This window comes from Phocoena sinus, chromosome 2 (assembly GCF_008692025.1).
Source record: "Phocoena sinus isolate mPhoSin1 chromosome 2, mPhoSin1.pri, whole genome shotgun sequence".
NCBI lineage: Eukaryota > Metazoa > Chordata > Mammalia > Artiodactyla > Phocoenidae > Phocoena > Phocoena sinus.
In genome coordinates, this window is record NC_045764.1 from 111,396,414 (window position 1) to 111,414,711 (window position 18,298).

The 18,298-nt window shown below is 42.5% G+C and overlaps 2 protein-coding genes across 7 annotated transcripts in view; one reads left to right on the forward strand and one right to left on the reverse strand.

Annotated features, from left to right (window-relative positions):
• The window catches only part of AKAP6 (A-kinase anchoring protein 6), a 643,220-nt gene that overhangs the window by 149,551 nt on the left and 475,371 nt on the right, over positions 1–18,298 (forward strand). The gene's annotated exons all lie outside the window — the stretch shown is intronic.
• Positions 6,558–8,078, reverse strand: LOC116748914 (the record flags this gene model as incomplete). The annotated part of the gene is given in 1 exon segment (XM_032622561.1): positions 6,558–8,078. A coding segment is annotated over 1 exon segment (1,521 nt), but the record flags the coding sequence as incomplete, so codon positions are not given.

An 18,298-nucleotide genomic window follows, 5' to 3' on the forward strand; every position in this document is an offset into this window, starting at 1 on the left:
GATGGGCCACGAATGGGAAGGTTTTTCAGGGGAGTATCACTTTTTATAGGACTTTGGCTATAGCAACAGACTTTTAGGTATTTTGAATTAATAGGGCTGAAGATTTCATTTCCACAAGCACATACCTATCAACACTGAATCCCCCAGTTGGTTTTAAGACTTGGTGAAGACAAAGGAGAGACTTCTTCCCTTGTAAGCCACCAGCCATGTTTTTCTCTGTTCTTTAGCTGTAGGGCATGCTCCAAACTCTTCCAGCCATCTTGCATTTGTTTGCTTTGAGTCACAAGGGGAAGTGGGAAGAGAATGTAGAACCTTTAGAGCAGGGTCTCAAACTGGGTGATTCCTGAGCTTGTTTTGTATAGCTGCAGGGCAGGCTTCATGGGCTGGCAACCTATGTCGCAGCATAGAGCCCTGCGCTGAGAGGGGTCCACACCTTTGCCAGCTTGCAATTCTTAGTAATTTTTGAGCAAGGGGTTCTTCATTTTTATTTTACACTGGACCCTGCAAGTTACCTAGGCAGTTTTGTATGGCCCTTTTGATATAAAAAATTGACACACAAATCTGAGTTTTAAGCTTCTCTTTAAGAATTAGATCATGTGGCTCACTTGGCAAGAGTTGACTGCCTTAGATGGAGCAGTATTCTCCAGTTCATCACGGTCTCCCCGCTACTCCCATCCATTTACCCCCACTGCTGCTGCTTGAACCCTGTGGGTATTTGAGTTTGAGACTTCTATTCCGGAATAATTCAAATGGCAATTGTAGAGCTTAAAAAAAACAGAAGGACCATTGTCAAACAACCCAGAGAAAAGATGCCATGCATAGTAATTTAGAAGCAACCATGGTAATTCACCACCATGCACAGTAGTTCAGTGGCATTTCTTTTATAGGCAATGGGGGGGACATATTACATTGTACCTGAAGATATTTGATAGGTCAGGATTATTTGTCACCATCACTGCTTTCAGGGGAGAAATCAAATGTTCTTTGCAAAGCAAGCTAATTAACCGTCCTGTTGGTTCATTGTTTGTATTAATTTTCCCGCCCTTTGTTTACTACTTGATTACTTTTATCCCCTGCTTTGTTTAACTTTATTTAAATTACACAACATTTTTATGCTGGCTGGGTATTCTTTTAGCGCTGTTTTTTTCCCTCTATTCTTTCTTTCCAGGAGGCTAGGGGCCTATAATTTGAGATTATATTACTGTAGGAAGAGTTCACTTTTTTTTAGCTAAAAAGGGAATTGCAGTCAATATTTATAATGAACCCTTCTCCAGCAAGGGAGCTCCAGCCATGCTAATGTTAATGTTCGTAAGTCCAGATCTGCCATTACTATTTATAATAATGAGATGCTGGTGACAGACTCCTGGACCTTATAGTATGTGAAGCATTCTCACCCATCATGTCACAGTGAAAAGATACTGTATTAATCTACAGATGTGCAGAGAAATGTTAGAGAATTAACATGAATGATGGTATTTGCTGCACTGGAAAAAGGTTAATTTTTTGGCCGTGTGACAGTAAACAAGGACCTGACAAATCCATGAGGGGCTTTTGTCACATCTTAGAGATGGAGTCTTCTCTAAGGATCAAGCCCCAAGGACTCACAGCTTTACTCTGTACCCTGTAACAATCCTAATGCCCACCATGTCCACCACTGTACAAGCTGTAAAGCCAGCTGTTTCAGATAATTTCATCAGCAGCCAACAATCAACAGATGTGTCAAATGTCTACCATGTGCAAGACCATGTGCTGAAGAAACACTTTACCAATTAGGACAACCAAAGGCAAGCACATGCATATTACTTGGAGAGCTTGTCATAGATTTAACACTGTGTTGTCTGGGCTCTGCTTATAGATAATTCTGATTAGTTCTCCCCTTGCTCTAGAGGTACTCTGAGATGGGGCTCCAGGTATATCTGGGGCTGCCATCTCATCTTCTATTCTTTTCATTCAATTCCTTGATTTAAATGTTTTTTCTTAAATAACTCATTACGTTTTCTGGCCCACTCAGAATCTTTGTTTCCCACCCACTCTCAGCTTTTTCAATTTTTAGTGCTCATCCTGTTAGACCCAAACGGTCTACGAGGGATTCCAACTCGCCCAAGAACCGCCAAGAGTCGAGAGCCGCTGCAACACGCAAGAGGTTTATTAGGAGCCGATGCACCGGGGTTCCCTGAACCTCACGCAGGAGGCCGATGGGGAACCCCTAAAAGCGGAATCACATACTTTTTATAGGTTTATTTACTCATAGGGCGGGTATATTCTCACAATGATTGGGTAAATGTGGTGACTTTTGAATTCATTGGCTTAGGAACTTTTGTCCCACCTTCTGGCCGTTATAGTTGTCTGTTCATTGTGGCGGTTAGGGCGTATACCTGTTACGGGCAACTGGAAAATTACCCGCTGTCTGGCAAGTCCCCGTCAACTGAAAAACTCCAAGAATTGGTTTCGATAGGGAGAAGGAGTGGCGCACGATAGGGAGAAGAATTGGTTTCGATAGGGAGAAGGAGTGGCGCACGATAGGGAGAAGAATTGGTTTACGGGAACAAGTGAGGGGGTGGAAAGTCCCTAAAGGCCCCACATTCCCCCCCTTTTTTTTTTTGTAACTAATTCCAATCATGGAGTTTCAGTTTCTTTTTGCGAGTTTTGGTATTGTTGCCTTAGCATTAAAACTTGTACCGTACTAATGCGTTCTCTAATAAAGGCTATCAGGCGATTCAGAATGCATGGTCCAAAAGTTAAAAGCAACAATAAAATAATGAGGGGCCCTAACAAGGTGGAAACTAAAGTAGTAAGCCAGGGAGATTTATCAAACCATGATTGAAACCATCCTTTTTGATTTTCCCTTTCCTGTTGTCTTTTGTCCAGGCGCTCCCTAAGTTTGTCCATTGTTTTGGTAATAGCCCCAGAATGATCAATATAAAAACAGCATTCTTCTTTTAGTGCAGCACATAGTCCGCCCTCCTTAAGGAACAGCAGATCTAATCCCCTCCTGTTTTGCATTACCACCTCTGAAAGCGAGGTGAGGGATTCTTTTAACTGAGTTATGGAACTTTCTAACGCCCGGAGGTCAACATCTACAGCTTGTCTTAAGGCATCATAATAGTGGGGTTGTTGAATGAGGGCTGTTGCACCTGTTCTTACCCCGGCTGCCATTCCTAGTCCTAGGAGTACAGCCAGGGTGAGTGTTATGGGTTTCCTCTTAAACCTTCTTCTGCCCTCATATTCATCTAGAAAGGATGAATCTGAATGATAAATGAGTCTGGGGACTCGCTGAACTAACACACAAAAATCGGTTGAAGCTTTAAGGACCTCTAAAGAAATGCAGGGGGTCAATCCTGTGTTACATGCCCACCATCCATCCGGAGGAGGGAGGAGATACCCTGAGCCCTGTGGGAGGCTTAAATTGGCACAAAGATGTCGGTGGGACGAGGGGGGCGTTCCTACACATGTACCGTTTCCTAATACTGAGGCCAGGGTCAATTTACTATTTTCTTCTTGTTTCCATCGACATTGATCTGGAGTGTTAACATTATTATAATTAGAATTATATCCTATAGCATCATAATAAGGGGGAGGAGCAGCATAGCAAAGCCAACATGATTTGGTAGCCTCCGGGTTTGTGGCATTTAAAACCTCAAAAGCCGCCTGGACCAATGAGAGCATTCGGTCCCGGGGGGTCTTGGGCTTGATTGTCATTTCTTTTGGCTCAAAAGTTTGGTTTCTTATCTCTGGTAACGCTGTGGGAGGGGCCAAAGGTAGCAAAGAGTGCCCTATCTCAGGGTTGGGGCCTATAGGAACTGGAGTAGGGGTTTCAATTTTTAGTTTGATGGTCATTAGTAATCCATCATCATATCCTTCTTTATAAAACCTGATTCCCCATGAATGGCCATTTATCCAGTTTTTTATCTTTTTTTCCTGGTTCACTAAAAGAGATCTTAAGGGGATGGCACCATTTAGTACATTCAGGCCTATAAGTTAAGGGGTTGGTTGGGTGTGTATAATTGGCTGTCACCTTAATAAAGTCCCAGCCAGAGGTGGGCTTCCAATAGGTGTCTCCTGTGGTTTCATATCCCCAGCTTTTGCAATAAAAGTTTTCAGTTCCTCCATATTTATAATTAAGGGACCTGTGGCGATGGAACCCGGGGCATATGTAGAAAGCAGGAGCTCTGAGCCCAGTCCTCCGAATCCCGTTTTTGCAACCCTTTCCGGAGGAATCAGCTCTAGTTGATAAAATTTTTGGAACATTATGTTGATCATAATAGTCTTCTAAATCCCAACCGGGAGCCCCTATGGCCAGTTTACAAACATCAGGAAAAAGGTTTGGCCACCAGGTCCATTGGGGAGCGATATTGCTAACAGACATATTACATCTCCAGTTTGGGAAATTACCTGCCAGGTTAAACGCTGGGGCAGGTGAGGACTAAAATTACTCACAGTCAGTAGGGGTAACAAAGTTAAAGTTATAAATCTGATGATCGCAGAAGCTTGAGCTTGAGCGGGTTGCTGGTCTTTTGGGCTCGCCATTCCGATGTTGCAGATGCTGGTGCGGCCTTCACGTGTGAAGCGTGGATCCACGCAGCGATGCCGTCTACCTTTATAGCCGTGGGGGTGGTGAGCAGGACGATGTATGGTCCTTTCCACCGAGGCTCTAGAGTCTGGGTTCGGTGCCGACGGACGTACACGGAATCTCCGACTTGGAAGGGATGAGCCTCTGCTGGTGTTCCTGGTCGGTAAGCCTCTGCCAGCTGGGACCACACCTCCTTTTGGACCAACTGGAGTCCCAACAGCCTAGCATATAAGTCAGTGTTATTCTGGCAGTCAGGACTTAATTTCTCCCTTAGCGTAAAAAGAGGAGGTGGGGCCCCGTATAGTATTTTAAATGGAGTAAGATAATAGCGGGAGGGGGTATTTCTAGCCCGGAACAGGGCTAAGGGAAGGAGCACCGTCCAATCTGTACCGCCAGTCTCTATGGACAATTTAGTTAGGGTCTCTTTTAGAGTTCTATTCATTCTCTCTACCTGTCCTGAACTCTGGGGTCTATAGGCACAATGTAATTTCCAATCAGTCCCCAGGTATTTGGCCACACCCTGACTTACCTGGGCGACGAAGGCGGGACCATTATCTGATCCTATTACCTTTGGTGCCCCGAACCGGGGGAAAATTTCTTCTAAGATCTTTTTGGCCACCACAGTAGCTGTCTCCTTCTTCGTCGGGAAAGCTTCTACCCATCCTGAGAAGGTATCTATAAAAACTAGAAGATACCTGTTACCGTACCTTCCAGGGCGTATTTCAGTGAAGTCGACCTCCCAATAGGCTCCTGGGCGGTCTCCTCTGAGCCTTTTTCCGACCTCAAGTTTTCCTTTATGGGAGTTTACCTGTTGGCATGGAATGCACTCTCGTGCAATCTGCTCAGCTAATTTAGTTAGTCCAGGGGTATCATAACCTGTCTTGTGTAGTAGGGACACCATCTTTTTGGTTCCCAAGTGTGTCCATCTGTGAATCTGTTGTAGCATGGATTTTGCTTGTTGAGGAGATAATGTTCCTTTAGTTATGGCTGGGGTAATTGTTCCCCTATCATTTGGTTTCCCAGGACTCTCATCTGATAGTTCTAGTATGATTTCCCGTAGAGCCACTTCTCGTGCCACCCTATCTGCCATGTTGTTGCCTCTTGTCACCGGGGTATTGTCCTTCTGGTGTCCGGGGCAATGAATGATGCTGACTTTAGTGGGGAGCATGAGGGCAGCTAGCAGTGCCACTATTTCTTCTTTGTTTTTAATTTCTTTGCCCGCCGAGGTGAGCAACCCTCTTTGTTGGTAAATGGCCCCATGGACATGGGCGGTAGCAAATGCGTACCTACTGTCCGTATAGATGTTTACTTTTTTGTTTTCTGCTAGTTCCAATGCTCTAGTCATGGCGATTAGTTCAGCCCGTTGGGCCGATGTCCCTTGCGGTAATGCGGCTGCCCAGATGACCTCTTTCCCGTCTACCACGGCAGCTCCCGCCCGACGCTTACCTTCCTCTAGGAAACTGCTTCCGTCAGTAAACCAGGTAACGTCGGCGTTGGGGAGGGGCTGATCCATCAAGTCTGGTCTGCTACCGTGTGCTGCAGCCAGTACTTCCTGACAATCATGGATGACGGTAGTGCTTTCCAGGTCAGGGTCGGGTAGCAAGGTGGCCGGGTTGAGTCCTGTGGCTGAGGTAAACTTAATACGATCTGAGTTTAACAGCAGGGCTTGGTAATGAGTCATCCTGGCATTTGTTAGCCATCTGTCGGGTGGCTGGCGAATTACACTTTCTAATGCATGGGGGGCTGTTATCGTTAGGTTCTGCCCCAAAGTCAGTTTGTCAGCATCTTTGACCAAAGCGGCCACCGCGGCGATTATTTTTAAACAGGCGGGCCATCCTGCTGCCACAGGATCCAATTTCTTTGATAGGTACGCAACCGGGCGATTCCAGGGGCCCAGTTTCTGAGTTAGTACTCCCTTTGCAATACCTTTATTCTCGGCCACGTACAGATGAAAAGGCTTAGTGATCCTTCCCCCGTTCCTTTTTTTAGGGCATTCTCTTGCCCAATGACCTTTTTCTTTACAGTAGGCACATTGGTCCTTGTCTAATGGCCGCCTTCTATCCGTTGTTCGCCCTTCCTGTCTATTTCTGTCTCTACTGTTTCCTCCTCTGACTACAGTGGCCAGTATCTTACTCAAATGTCTTTCTTGCCTCTTATCTCATCTTACCTCACGAGCCTCTTGTTCCTTCTGCTTTCTTTCTTCTCTTTCTTCTTCTGTCTCCCTCTTATTATATACCTTATCTGCCTCTTTTACTAAGTCCTGAAGGGAGAAACCTTGTAGACCATCCAGCCTTTGTAACTTCTTTCTAATATCAGGGGCCGCCTGGTCAATAAAGGCCATTGCTATGGTGGCCTTATGTTCCTCAGAGGTTGGATCGTAAGGAGTGAATCGTCTAAAAGCCTCCATTAAGCGTTCTAGGAACACGGTTGGCGATTCCTGGGGCCCCTGAGTTACCTCTCTTACCTTAGCCAAATTCGTGGGGCGCCTGGCCGCTCCATGGAGACCCGCCACCAGAGCCTGGCGATACATTTTCAGGTGCTCCTTACCTTCCGGGGTATTAAAGTCCCAATTCGGCCTGACGAGTGGAAACCCGGCATCAATCTCGTTAGGCAACTGGGTAGGTTGTCCATTGGCGGCTAACACATTCTTTTTAGCCTCCAGGAGAACCCGTTGCCTCTCCTCAGTTGTGAGGAGAGTCTGGAGGAGCTGTTGACAATCATCCCAGGTGGGTTGGTGGGAGAAGACAAGAGACTCTATTAAAGCAGTAAGAGCCTGTGGGTTTTTAGAGAAAGTAGGGTTATGCATCTTCCAATTATAAAGATCTGCAGAGGAAAAGGGCCAGTATTGAAGGGGTCTATTCCCGTGGTTATCGGGGGGGCCATATTCTCTAAGGGGTAAAGCAGTAGAATCTGGGGAAACAGCCCTCTGGCTTCTGGTGCCCGCCGAGGGACCCCCCCTTTCCGCCATAACAGGTGGCCCTACTGGTGCGGAGGGTTGTGAAGCTGGGGGTCCTAGGGGCGACATGGGATTTAGGGCCGGAGGATAAGGAGGTGGGGAATCTAGAAGAAGCAAATCAGACTGCAGGTCAGGATATATCGCCTTTGGCGGGTCCGGGGCAGCAGATGACTTTTCCGTGTCTGGGGTTTTCTTCAGGGCCAATATCTCCGATTGTGCTGGAGCGCATGCAGACGTGCCTGTTGAGGAAACAAAGGGCCGGACCCACGGAGGCGGGGAGAGAACTAGATCTTCCCAGACCAAGATATATGGTATCTGGTCTGGGTGTCCGTGGGGTCCTGTGTTAAAGACCCTAGACTTGACTAGCCCAACCTTATCTAACAAAAAAGATCCTTCGGGTGGCCACCCTGTCTGAAATGTAGGCCACTCAGAGGTACACAGCGTTTGCCATTTTCCTTTCCTTACTTCTACCGAAAGGTTGTGGGCCCTAGCCCTAACTTCGGTCCAGTGGCTTAGGGTAAGAGAAAGAGGAGTCGTCATAGTTTGTCCCATTGTCGTCCGTCAAAAGAAAGATAATAGTACAGAAAAACAATAAAATTTCAAAAGACACACATTGATATTGCCGCCGCGAACTTAAACCCGAAACCAACCCAAATTCAGATGGCAGCTTATATAACCTGCCAGAACCAGCCGCCGCGAACTTAAACCCGAAACCAACTCAAATTCAGATGGCAGCTTATATAACCTGCCAGAACCAGATGAAGGGGAGACAAAATTTGTTTCTCCTTCCAGATGGACCACCAGGGCGTCCCCCGGGGCCCGTGGACACCAGCTTTCGGCACGTCTGCCTAGCCAGGAGTCCAATACAGATTCCACAGCAAGCCGGTTCGCACGGCTTTTTCCTAATGGCGGCTAGCAACAAACAAACGACAAACAAACAGACAATTGGGCTCGAGCCTACCTGATACCTCCGACTCCCGATGTTCTTGTGACCCGGGGGCGAGTGGGGATCCCGGACGAGCCCCCAAATGTTAGACCCAAACGGTCTACGAGGGATTCCAACTCGCCCAAGAACCGCCAAGAGTCGAGAGCCGCTGCAACACGCAAGAGGTTTATTAGGAGCCGATGCACCGGGGTTCCCTGAACCTCACGCAGGAGGCCGATGGGGAACCCCTAAAAGCGGAATCACATACTTTTTATAGGTTTATTTACTCATAGGGCGGGTATATTCTCACAATGATTGGGTAAATGTGGTGACTTTTGAATTCATTGGCTTAGGAACTTTTGTCCCACCTTCTGGCCGTTATAGTTGTCTGTTCATTGTGGCGGTTAGGGCGTATACCTGTTACGGGCAACTGGAAAATTACCCGCTGTCTGGCAAGTCCCCGTCAACTGAAAAACTCCAAGAATTGGTTTCGATAGGGAGAAGGAGTGGCGCACGATAGGGAGAAGAATTGGTTTCGATAGGGAGAAGGAGTGGCGCACGATAGGGAGAAGAATTGGTTTACGGGAACAAGTGAGGGGGTGGAAAGTCCCTAAAGGCCCCACAATCCTTTGTTTCTATCCCATCAGTCTCCAATCACTGTAACCTTCTGGGATAGCTGTGAATCCACGAAAATCCTCCCCACCAGCAGCCCCCCAGGCCCCCATCTTCCCTGCTACTGTTTATTCCCATTATATTAGCATAAAAATAGCCCATCTAAAACCAAATGCCACTTCACCTCCCCTTCTGAAGTAATCTGCTTACATTTAGCTTTAAATATTTAATTCAAATATTGCACTGTATTTAACCTGTTTTTTGTTTTGCTGTGAATTAAAAGAGAATGAGTCTAAAACGCATATTAGTCACTCTTCCAGGCAATCTATGTGGGGCATCAACTAGAAATTACCAGAATAGCAGGGCCTTATGTGGTAGTAGACTACATGCAAAATTAAAACAGGTATACAAATGTAGTTAAAAATTTTTGTCCTTCAGTGTTATTACTACATTGCATTTTCAATTAAAAATAAATAAAAATGGGGGGAGGGGATGGTGAGAAGGTAGGCATCACAGCAAGCCTCCAGAGAGAAACACATTTCTTCAGCCTTGGCTAGGAGTGGCACGCAGCTTATAGAACACTGAGAATATCTGTCTCAGAAGAGCAGCTGCTTGAAAAGAAAGAACAGACCTAAAAATAATGGTAAAAAATAAAAACAACCACAAAACAGGCATGATTGCTCAGAGAACTAATAAAGAATCAGATTGGTAAATTAAAATATTAGAGTTTTCACTAATTTAGTATTAAATAATTTATAACATGATTTTTAAGCATTTGAATTTTGACTAAACTGAAAATGAATATGCTAAGAGACAGAGGACCAAGAAAAAGGTAATGTAACCAGCTTAAGAAGAGACATGTTTCACCATGTTATTTTTTACTTAGAGAGTTTTTCCTTTTGGTCCTTGCTCTGGTTAGTATTATTAGGTTTATTTGTTGTGAAGGTGAATAAACCCATATATTTTGTTTTAATTAAAAAATATATTTTCTTTAAGAAAATAACAAAAATCATGGTCTCTGGCATGATGTTTTTTTCTGGTTCTCAGATGCTAGATCTTAACTCCATCCTTTTATAATTACTACTTACGCTTAATACCCAAACACGAAGTAGTAAAATGAGTGCTGTCAACCATTCTGAGGGGAAAACAAAATGCTCCTTTTCAGAGATACTCTAGAATCTCAGGTAGTGGTGGAAAGGCCACGTTACCAAATTTAAAGTGAATTTTTGCAATGGCTTGTACCAAATGAGAGATCTCTATTCTGGAGTTTGGAATCCTAAAATCCAACAATTTACACATATGTATGTAGACTGATATTCTCTGTGCAGGAGATTAGTGGTGGGGGAGTTGGGCGGGGGGGTGGGGGTGGGGGGGGTGGTCCCAAGAAGGAAGCAATAGCTTGCTTCCCTTTTGACTCGTTTGATCTCCTGACACCCTAAACCTAAACAGTAAACAAGAACAGAGCCTGGCAGGGTGGGTTTTGGAGCCGGGCATATTTACATTTGAATCAGCTCTAACATAAGATGATAAGATCTGTGATTTCGAGTTTTTTAGAGTGTCATTTTCCCCATATGTAAAATGAGGAGAATATCCATTTTACAGAATGACATGAAGTAAGTATTTTTATGTAAAGTTACTAGCACAGAGCAGGCATTTGATAAATAAAAGTTATTATTGTTTCGCTATTCACAAGTAGTGGGGTAAGATTATTACTCCCCCAAGAAGAAATTTAATTTCTCAACTTCAACCCTGAAACCAGTGAAATACTTTTCAGAGCTTTTATTAATGGAAAGAAAACCCCTTTAATATATTTTAAATGCTATAATATATTTTAAAGGCACATATATTATCTCACATAATTTCTTTTTCCTGCTTAATTTTTCTCCATGGCATTTATCACCATCTGCAAACTACACATTTTACCATATTGTTTGCTTCCCCTTAGTACAAAGCAAGTTGCACGAGGGCAGAGATTTTTGTCTAATTTTTTTTTAACATCTTTATTGGAGTATAATTGCTTTACAATGGTGTGTTAGTTTCTGCTTTATAACAAAGTGAATCAGTTATACATATACATATGTTCCCATATCTCTTCCCTCTTAGGTCTCCCTCCCTCCCACCCTCCCTATCCCACCCCTCTAGGTGGTCAGAAAGCACCAAGCTGATCTCCCTGTGCTATGAGGCTGCTTCCCTCTAGCTATCTATTTTACATTTGGTAGTGTATATATGTCCATGCCACTCTCTCACTTTGTCACAGCTTACCCTTCCCCCTCCCCCATCCTCAAGTCCATTCTCTAGTAGGTCTGTGTCTTTATTCCCGTCTTGCCCCTAGTTTCTTCATGACCTTTTTTTTTTTCTTAGATTCCACATATATGTGTTAGCATACGGTGTTTGTTTTTCTCTTTCTGACTTACTTCACTCGTATGACAGACTCTAGATCCATCCACCTCACTACAAATATCTCAATTTCGTTTCTTTTTATGGCTGAGTAATATTCCATTGTATATATGTGCCACATCTTCTTTATCCATTCATCCGTTGATGGACACTTAGGTTGCTTCCATGTCCTGGCTATTGTAAATAGAGCTGCAATGAACATTTTGGTACATGACTCTTTTTGAATTACAGTTTTCTCAGGGTATATGCACAGTAGTGAGATTGCTGGGTCGTGTATGGTAGTTCTATTTTTAGTTTTTTAAGGAACCTCCATACTGTTCTCCATAGTGGCTGTATCAATTTACATTCCCACCAACAGTGTAAGAGTGTTCCCTTTTCTCCACACCCTCTCCAGCATTAATTGTTTCTAGATTTTTTGATGATGGCCATTCTGACTGGTATGAGGTGATACCTCATTGTAGTTTTGATTTGCATTTCTCTAATGATTACTGATGTTGAGCATTCTTTCATGTGTTTGTTCACAATCTGTATATCTTCTTTGGAGAAATGTCTATTTAGGTCTTCTGGTCATTTTTGGATTGGGTTGTTTGTTTTTTTGTTATTGAGCTGCATGAGCTGCTTGTAAATTTTTGAGATTAATCCTTTGTCAGTTGCTTCATTTGCAAATATTTTCTCCCATTCTGAGGGTTGTCTTTTGGTCTTGTTTATGGTTTCCTTTGCTGTGCAAAAGCTTTGAAGTTTCATTAGGTCCCATTTGTTTATTTTTGTTTTTATTTCCATTTCTCTAGGAGGTGGGTCAAAAAGGATCTTGCTGTGATTTATATCATGGAGTGTTCTGCCTATGTTTTCCTCTAAGAGTTTGATAGTGTCTGGCCTTACATTTAGGTCTTTAATCCATTTTGAGTTTATTTTTGTGTATGGTGTTAGGGAGTGTTCTAATTTCATTCTTTTACATGTAGCTGTCCAGTTTTCCCAGCACCACTTATTGAAGAGGCTGTCCTTTCTCCACTGTATATTCTTGCCTCCTTTCTATTTTGTTCATTGATGTTTCCTTAGCTCCTAGAATAGTGTCTGGCATGTGGTGGTGCTCGGTAAATTCTTGTTGCACGAATGAACCAATCCACATAACCCTGTGAGAGAGGCAACTTGATTGTATTCAGTATGTAGAAAATGAATTCTCTTTTTCAGTGATGGTTTTCAAGGTTCTGAACACCTTTGAGTGATTCTTGCTATTCCAGATAGCATGTCAGGAAGCCCTTCTGGCTGATGGTTAAGCCATCATACACCATCCAGTATTCTAAATTCTTCCATTGAAAGCAGGGATATTGACCAGGCAGCTCTGATGGGCTTCTCCTCTCCATGGGGTTTCTAAGAGGGAGCTGGAGTTTCCTTGGTCATTTGAAAGATACATCGATTCTTCTACCAGTGGTTGTCTCTTTCTATCTCTTTAGTGAATTTGAGACTCCTTCAGGATCACTTATTTATTCTCCTTGAAATCATGAATTCTGAGCTGTAAATCTCAGATTGATTGATGGATTGGTGGCTTTCAAAGGAATCTTCAAGGAAAGCAAGAGATAGGGAGAATAAGCCATGGCAGTCAACCCTTTCCTATTGCTATAAAAATGCTCTAATGAGAAATAAAGCAAAGCACAGGCACATAACAATACGCTTGCTTGGTCAGAAGAACATACCACTTCATAAATGAAGGAAATAATTAAGATAGCCGATTTCTGCTATATATTTTGAATTAGAGGCAAACTATCTTTTAACAGTGGATATCTATAGCTGAATTTTGTACCAAAGACATATTCTAAATGTCATGCTTTTGAACTATTTCTCAGCCAACAGGTGTGAGATTTTTGTCTTGAAATTCAAACCATTTTGACAGCATCCTATTTTTAGAATGCCTTCCTCTTTTAAAAGGCAAAACAACATCCAAAAGCAATTAGAAAAACATCTTGAGAGAAGGCAGTGTTCTTGTTATACCATAATAATAATGGGCTGAATAAGAAAATGTAATGCTGTTAAATTTATAGTTCACAATGTTTTCATTAATTTTATTTTTAAAAATTTTATTTATTTTTGGCTGCATTGGGTCTTTGTTGCTGCGAGTGGGGGCTCCTCTTCGTTGTGGTGCGCAGGCTTCTCATTGCAGTGGCTTCTCCTGTTGTGGAGCATGGGCTCTAGGTGTGTGGACTTAAGTAGTTGTGGCACATGGGCTCGGTAGTTGTGGCTTGCAGGCTCTAGAGTGCAGGCTCAGTAGTTGTGGCACACGGGCTTAGTTGCTCCAAGGCATGTGGGATCTTCCTGGACCAGGACTTGAACCCGTGTTTCCTGCATCGGCAGGCGGTTTCTTAACCTCTGCGCCACCAGGGAAGTCCTATATAGTGTTTTTATTTTATGGTTATGAAACATTTTTAATATATTTACTTTTAGCAACCTCATCATGCTATAGGATAAAAATTATGCCTTATGAAAGTTTCCTTACAGCTGTAATACATGCCATGGCCAGTTGCAGTACACAAGGACATTACTGTGTTCAAATAGCATGCTATTTTGATCTATTTCAAAGAGCCCTGGACTGGAAGTCAGGAACCTGAGTTTTAATTCCTGCTAATATAATCTTTCTGAATTGTAGTTTCCTCCACAGTAAAACAAAAGGTTAAAATAACTGATTTCTGGTTCCTTTTATCTCTAATATTTTATGCCTCACTTAAAGGGTTCTCCCTGTCTTTCAATTGTTCAGCTTTGTCATTTTTCCAAAATGATATTCCATTAGAATATTTTAAACTTGCTTAATTCCCTCATATAGATGAAAACATATTTTAGTTTATACACCATTTAAATTTCACACTTGTGTGTTTCATTAGCTTGTGTTTCACAGTACTCTTGGTGGTTAACCTATAGTCGATACATAAGTTTTCACTTAAACTAACAAATTACTGTCTTTCACAACAAACTTAAAAAATTTTTTTCCAGTTTTATTGAGAAATAATTGACATACATCTCTGTATTAGTTTAAGACATAGGACATGATGGTTTGATTTGTATATATTGTGAAATAATCACTACAGTAGATTCAGCTAACATCTGTCTTCTCATATAGATACAATAAAAAAAGAAGAAGAAAGGAAAAAAATTTTCTCCTTGTGATGAGAACTCCTAGGATTTACTCTCTTAACTTTCCTATATATCATACAGCAATGTTGGCTATAGTTGTCATGCTGTACATTACATCCCTGGTACTTATTTGTCTAATAACTGGACATTTGTACCTTTTGACCACCCTCCTCCAATTCCCTCTCTTCTTACCCCCCTCACAACAAACTTTTATACAGTTCCCTTATCTTGCAAATTCAAATATTTTCTATTTATTCTTTCTCCCTTTTAGCCATAACATGTATTTTCTGTTAATGAGTTGAGTGAAATATTTGGTGCTCCTCTACCCTTTCTATTGGGTGTGGAATTTCTTTAGAAACTCACACTGCTGCTCCAGACATTTCCCCCAAATACCTGTGTATGTGCTTTTATAAGGTCAAACCATGTGGAATTCCCATTTTCGTAGGTCAAAAATGGCCAGATATTTGCAATTTCATGTGGTTCAACCTAATAATTTGTTATTATCATAACAATATCTTTACTATCTTTATAATGCAGTGATGAAGTCAGTCCCTAAATGAGTTAGGGAAGTAGCACAAAGAGCACACCGCAGGGGCTTTAATGAAAGACACATCAGGGATTGAATTCTGCTTTTCTGCTACCAACGATGTGCCTTGGTCAAGTTGCTCAACTTTGCTGAGCTTCCATTTCATTTGTGAAATGGAAATGCTGATGCCTGCCTCATGGGCTTGCTGAGCAGAATGCTCATGGCTCCTAGAATGGTGCCTGATACACGCTTCAAACTCAGTAATGGTCACGATGTTGTTACTAGTAACCATCGTTGTACTCCCGCAATGATAAATATCTAAACGTTTAGCTAGAAAAACAAACAAATTGACCTAAATAGATTAAATGAGAAATGGTTACAAGAAGGAGCAGATTCCTGGGAAGAAGAGTCCTATCTTCTAGGGCCATGTAGACTTTTAACAAGATTCCCGAGGGACATTTTAGGGGAGAATGGGAAGGTTGTCTTTCATGTCATCCTCAAATAACTATTTCTGGAGCAATAATGCCATAATTCATCTGGCATCTGCAAATTTACTTCAAATGTTTTCCTTTTTATATTTTGGTTTTTGAGAGTAACAGTAACAAAGTTCTCTTATGAAAACTATGGACTGTAAAATTGTATTTATTTATAACAAATAGATTTAAAATTTTATTTGTAAAATTCTTTGAGCCAAAAAAAGTCACAGAGTTTAAATGTTCACTAGTATTACATATGTTTTAATGCCCACTAGGTAAGTGAGCTTACTGTTTTATTTAGCCTAAAACAGCTCCCATGAGACGGTGAGTCTGGTCCCAGAGCAGAAGGGACAATCTTTAACTCTCCTCCTTTCCTCTGAATGATCCTGTGCTTGTCGACGGCTTCTCCTGTAGCCATGTGCTGATGACTCATGAATTCAGATTTTTACCCTCTGATTATTTTCCCTGAGATTCAGATTTATATTTCTCCTGCCTTCTGTTTGTGTTCTCCCAAATCTTCCTTGAGTACCTTCACTCTGCACATCTAAAATCTCATTCTCTTCCCCATTCCAAACTTGTTGCTCTTTCTGAATTCCTTGTCTAGAATAAAGCCCCATCAATCCCATCCCTCAGGGCAGAGACTGGGTGTCATCCTTAGCCTTCTGTTTCACCTCTCCCCTCACCCAAGTTCTGCTGAGTCACCAAGTCCTGCCGAGTCACCAAGTCCTGTAGAGTTTCTAACTCTATGGAATTTGGTGAAAATGAGCTTAGGGTCACCCTAAATAATTTTTTATTGTCTAATAGACTTAGGTCATGCTTCCCCTTTTCTAAACTATAGACCTGATAATTTTAGACTTTCTTTCATGGAAGGCCCTTCCATCCCCATGATCTTTCTAGCTGTGCTCTGAACCTTTTCCAGCTCTGTGAAAGCCTGTATCCAGGACAACCTCAGGTATCCAGTGTGGCTGGTGTGCTGTGGTGAAGAGGGGGAGAAAATGCACAGTGTCAGCACTGGATGGGGACTCTAACAAATAAGAAATGTGTTATCCTAGATGGAAAAAGTGTGTTATTTTTTTTTCACTTTGAAATAAAAATTTATCTGATCAGAGAGTTCCAAAAGTTGATACATAAAGTTACTACATCTTGGCTCAAGAGGATTACACACTGCTGACTTCAGCACCAGAATGTATTTCTGTTTTGCAGGCTGATTCTCATTTGTCTTTTGAATTAATTCCAATGGACAGGAGCCAGTTTTTTTTTTTTAATTTTTTTCTTATTAGTCATCCATTTTATACACATCAGTGTATACATGTCCATCCCAATCTCCCAGTTCATCACACCCCCCCCCCACCCCCTGCCGCTTTCCCGTCTTGGTGTCCATACGTTTGTTCTCTACTTCTGTGTCTCAATTTTTGCTTCACTTCACTCTGTATGACAATCTCTAGATGCATCCACATCTCTACAAATGACCCAATTTTGTTCCTTTTATGGCTGAGTAATATTCCATTGTATATATTTACCACATCTTCTTTATCCATTCGTCCATTAATGAGCATTTAGGTTGCTTCCGTGTCCTGGCTATTGTAAATAGTGCTGCAGTGAACATTGGGGTGCATGTGTCTTTCTTTTGTCTGTTTGTTTTTGGGTTTTTTTTGCAGTACGTGGGCCTCTCACTGTTGTGGCCTCTCCTGTTGCGGAGCACAGGCTCCGGACGCGCAGGCTCAGCGGCCGTGGCTCACTGGCCCAGCCGCTCTGCGGCATGTGGGATCTTCCTGGACCGGGGCACGAGCCCACGTCCCCTGCATCAGCAGGTGGACTCTCAACCACTGCGCCACCAGGGAGCCCTAATATTAGTTCTTTAAGGAACCTCCATACTGTTCTCCATAGTGGCTGTATCAACTTACATTCCCACCAAAGTGCAAGAGGGTTCCCTTTTCTCCACCTTCTCCAGGAGCCAGTTTTAACTCTGTGGCTCACAACACTGGCATTGTTCACAGTAATATTCAAAAGAGAGCAAATCAGCAACCATTCTTCCCATTGAAGACAACTAGTTCCCTTGAGGAAGGCAGGTGGCATGTTGGTGAGCTGTGATTGGGGTCAGTTAGATCTTCTGAGTTCAGATCCCAGTCACATACTAGCTCTGTACCTAAGGAAAGTTGCCCTTCTGGGCTTTGCTTTTCTTCATAGTACCTGCCTTGTCAAGTATTGTATAGTTCAGGCACAAAGCACCTAGCACAGTGTGTGAGATACTGAAAACTCTCAGGAGTGTTTAGTGGGGGCTGGAGCTATTCATAATGTAAAAACATGACTAACTGGTGGCCAGCCTTGCTGCCTGACCTTGTTTTAGGAGAATTTCTGTTCCAGTCCCAGACCTGTGAGATTTCAGTGGTCAAAGGAGTCTTGTATCAGCATCTTATCCAACTACCCTGCGTCTTCCCTAAATTGGACAGGAACAACCATATCATATGACTGATATTTATACAGATAGTCCTCAGTTTATGATGGGGTTACCCATTGTAAGTTGAAAATATTGTAAATCAAAAAAGCATTTAATACATATAACCTACTGAACATCATAGCTTGGCCTAGCCTACCTTAAATGTGCTCAGAATACTTACATTAGCCAACAGTTGGGCAAAATCTTCTAACACAAAGCCCATTTTATAATCAAGTGTTGAATATATCATGCAATTTATTGAATACTGTACTGAAAAGC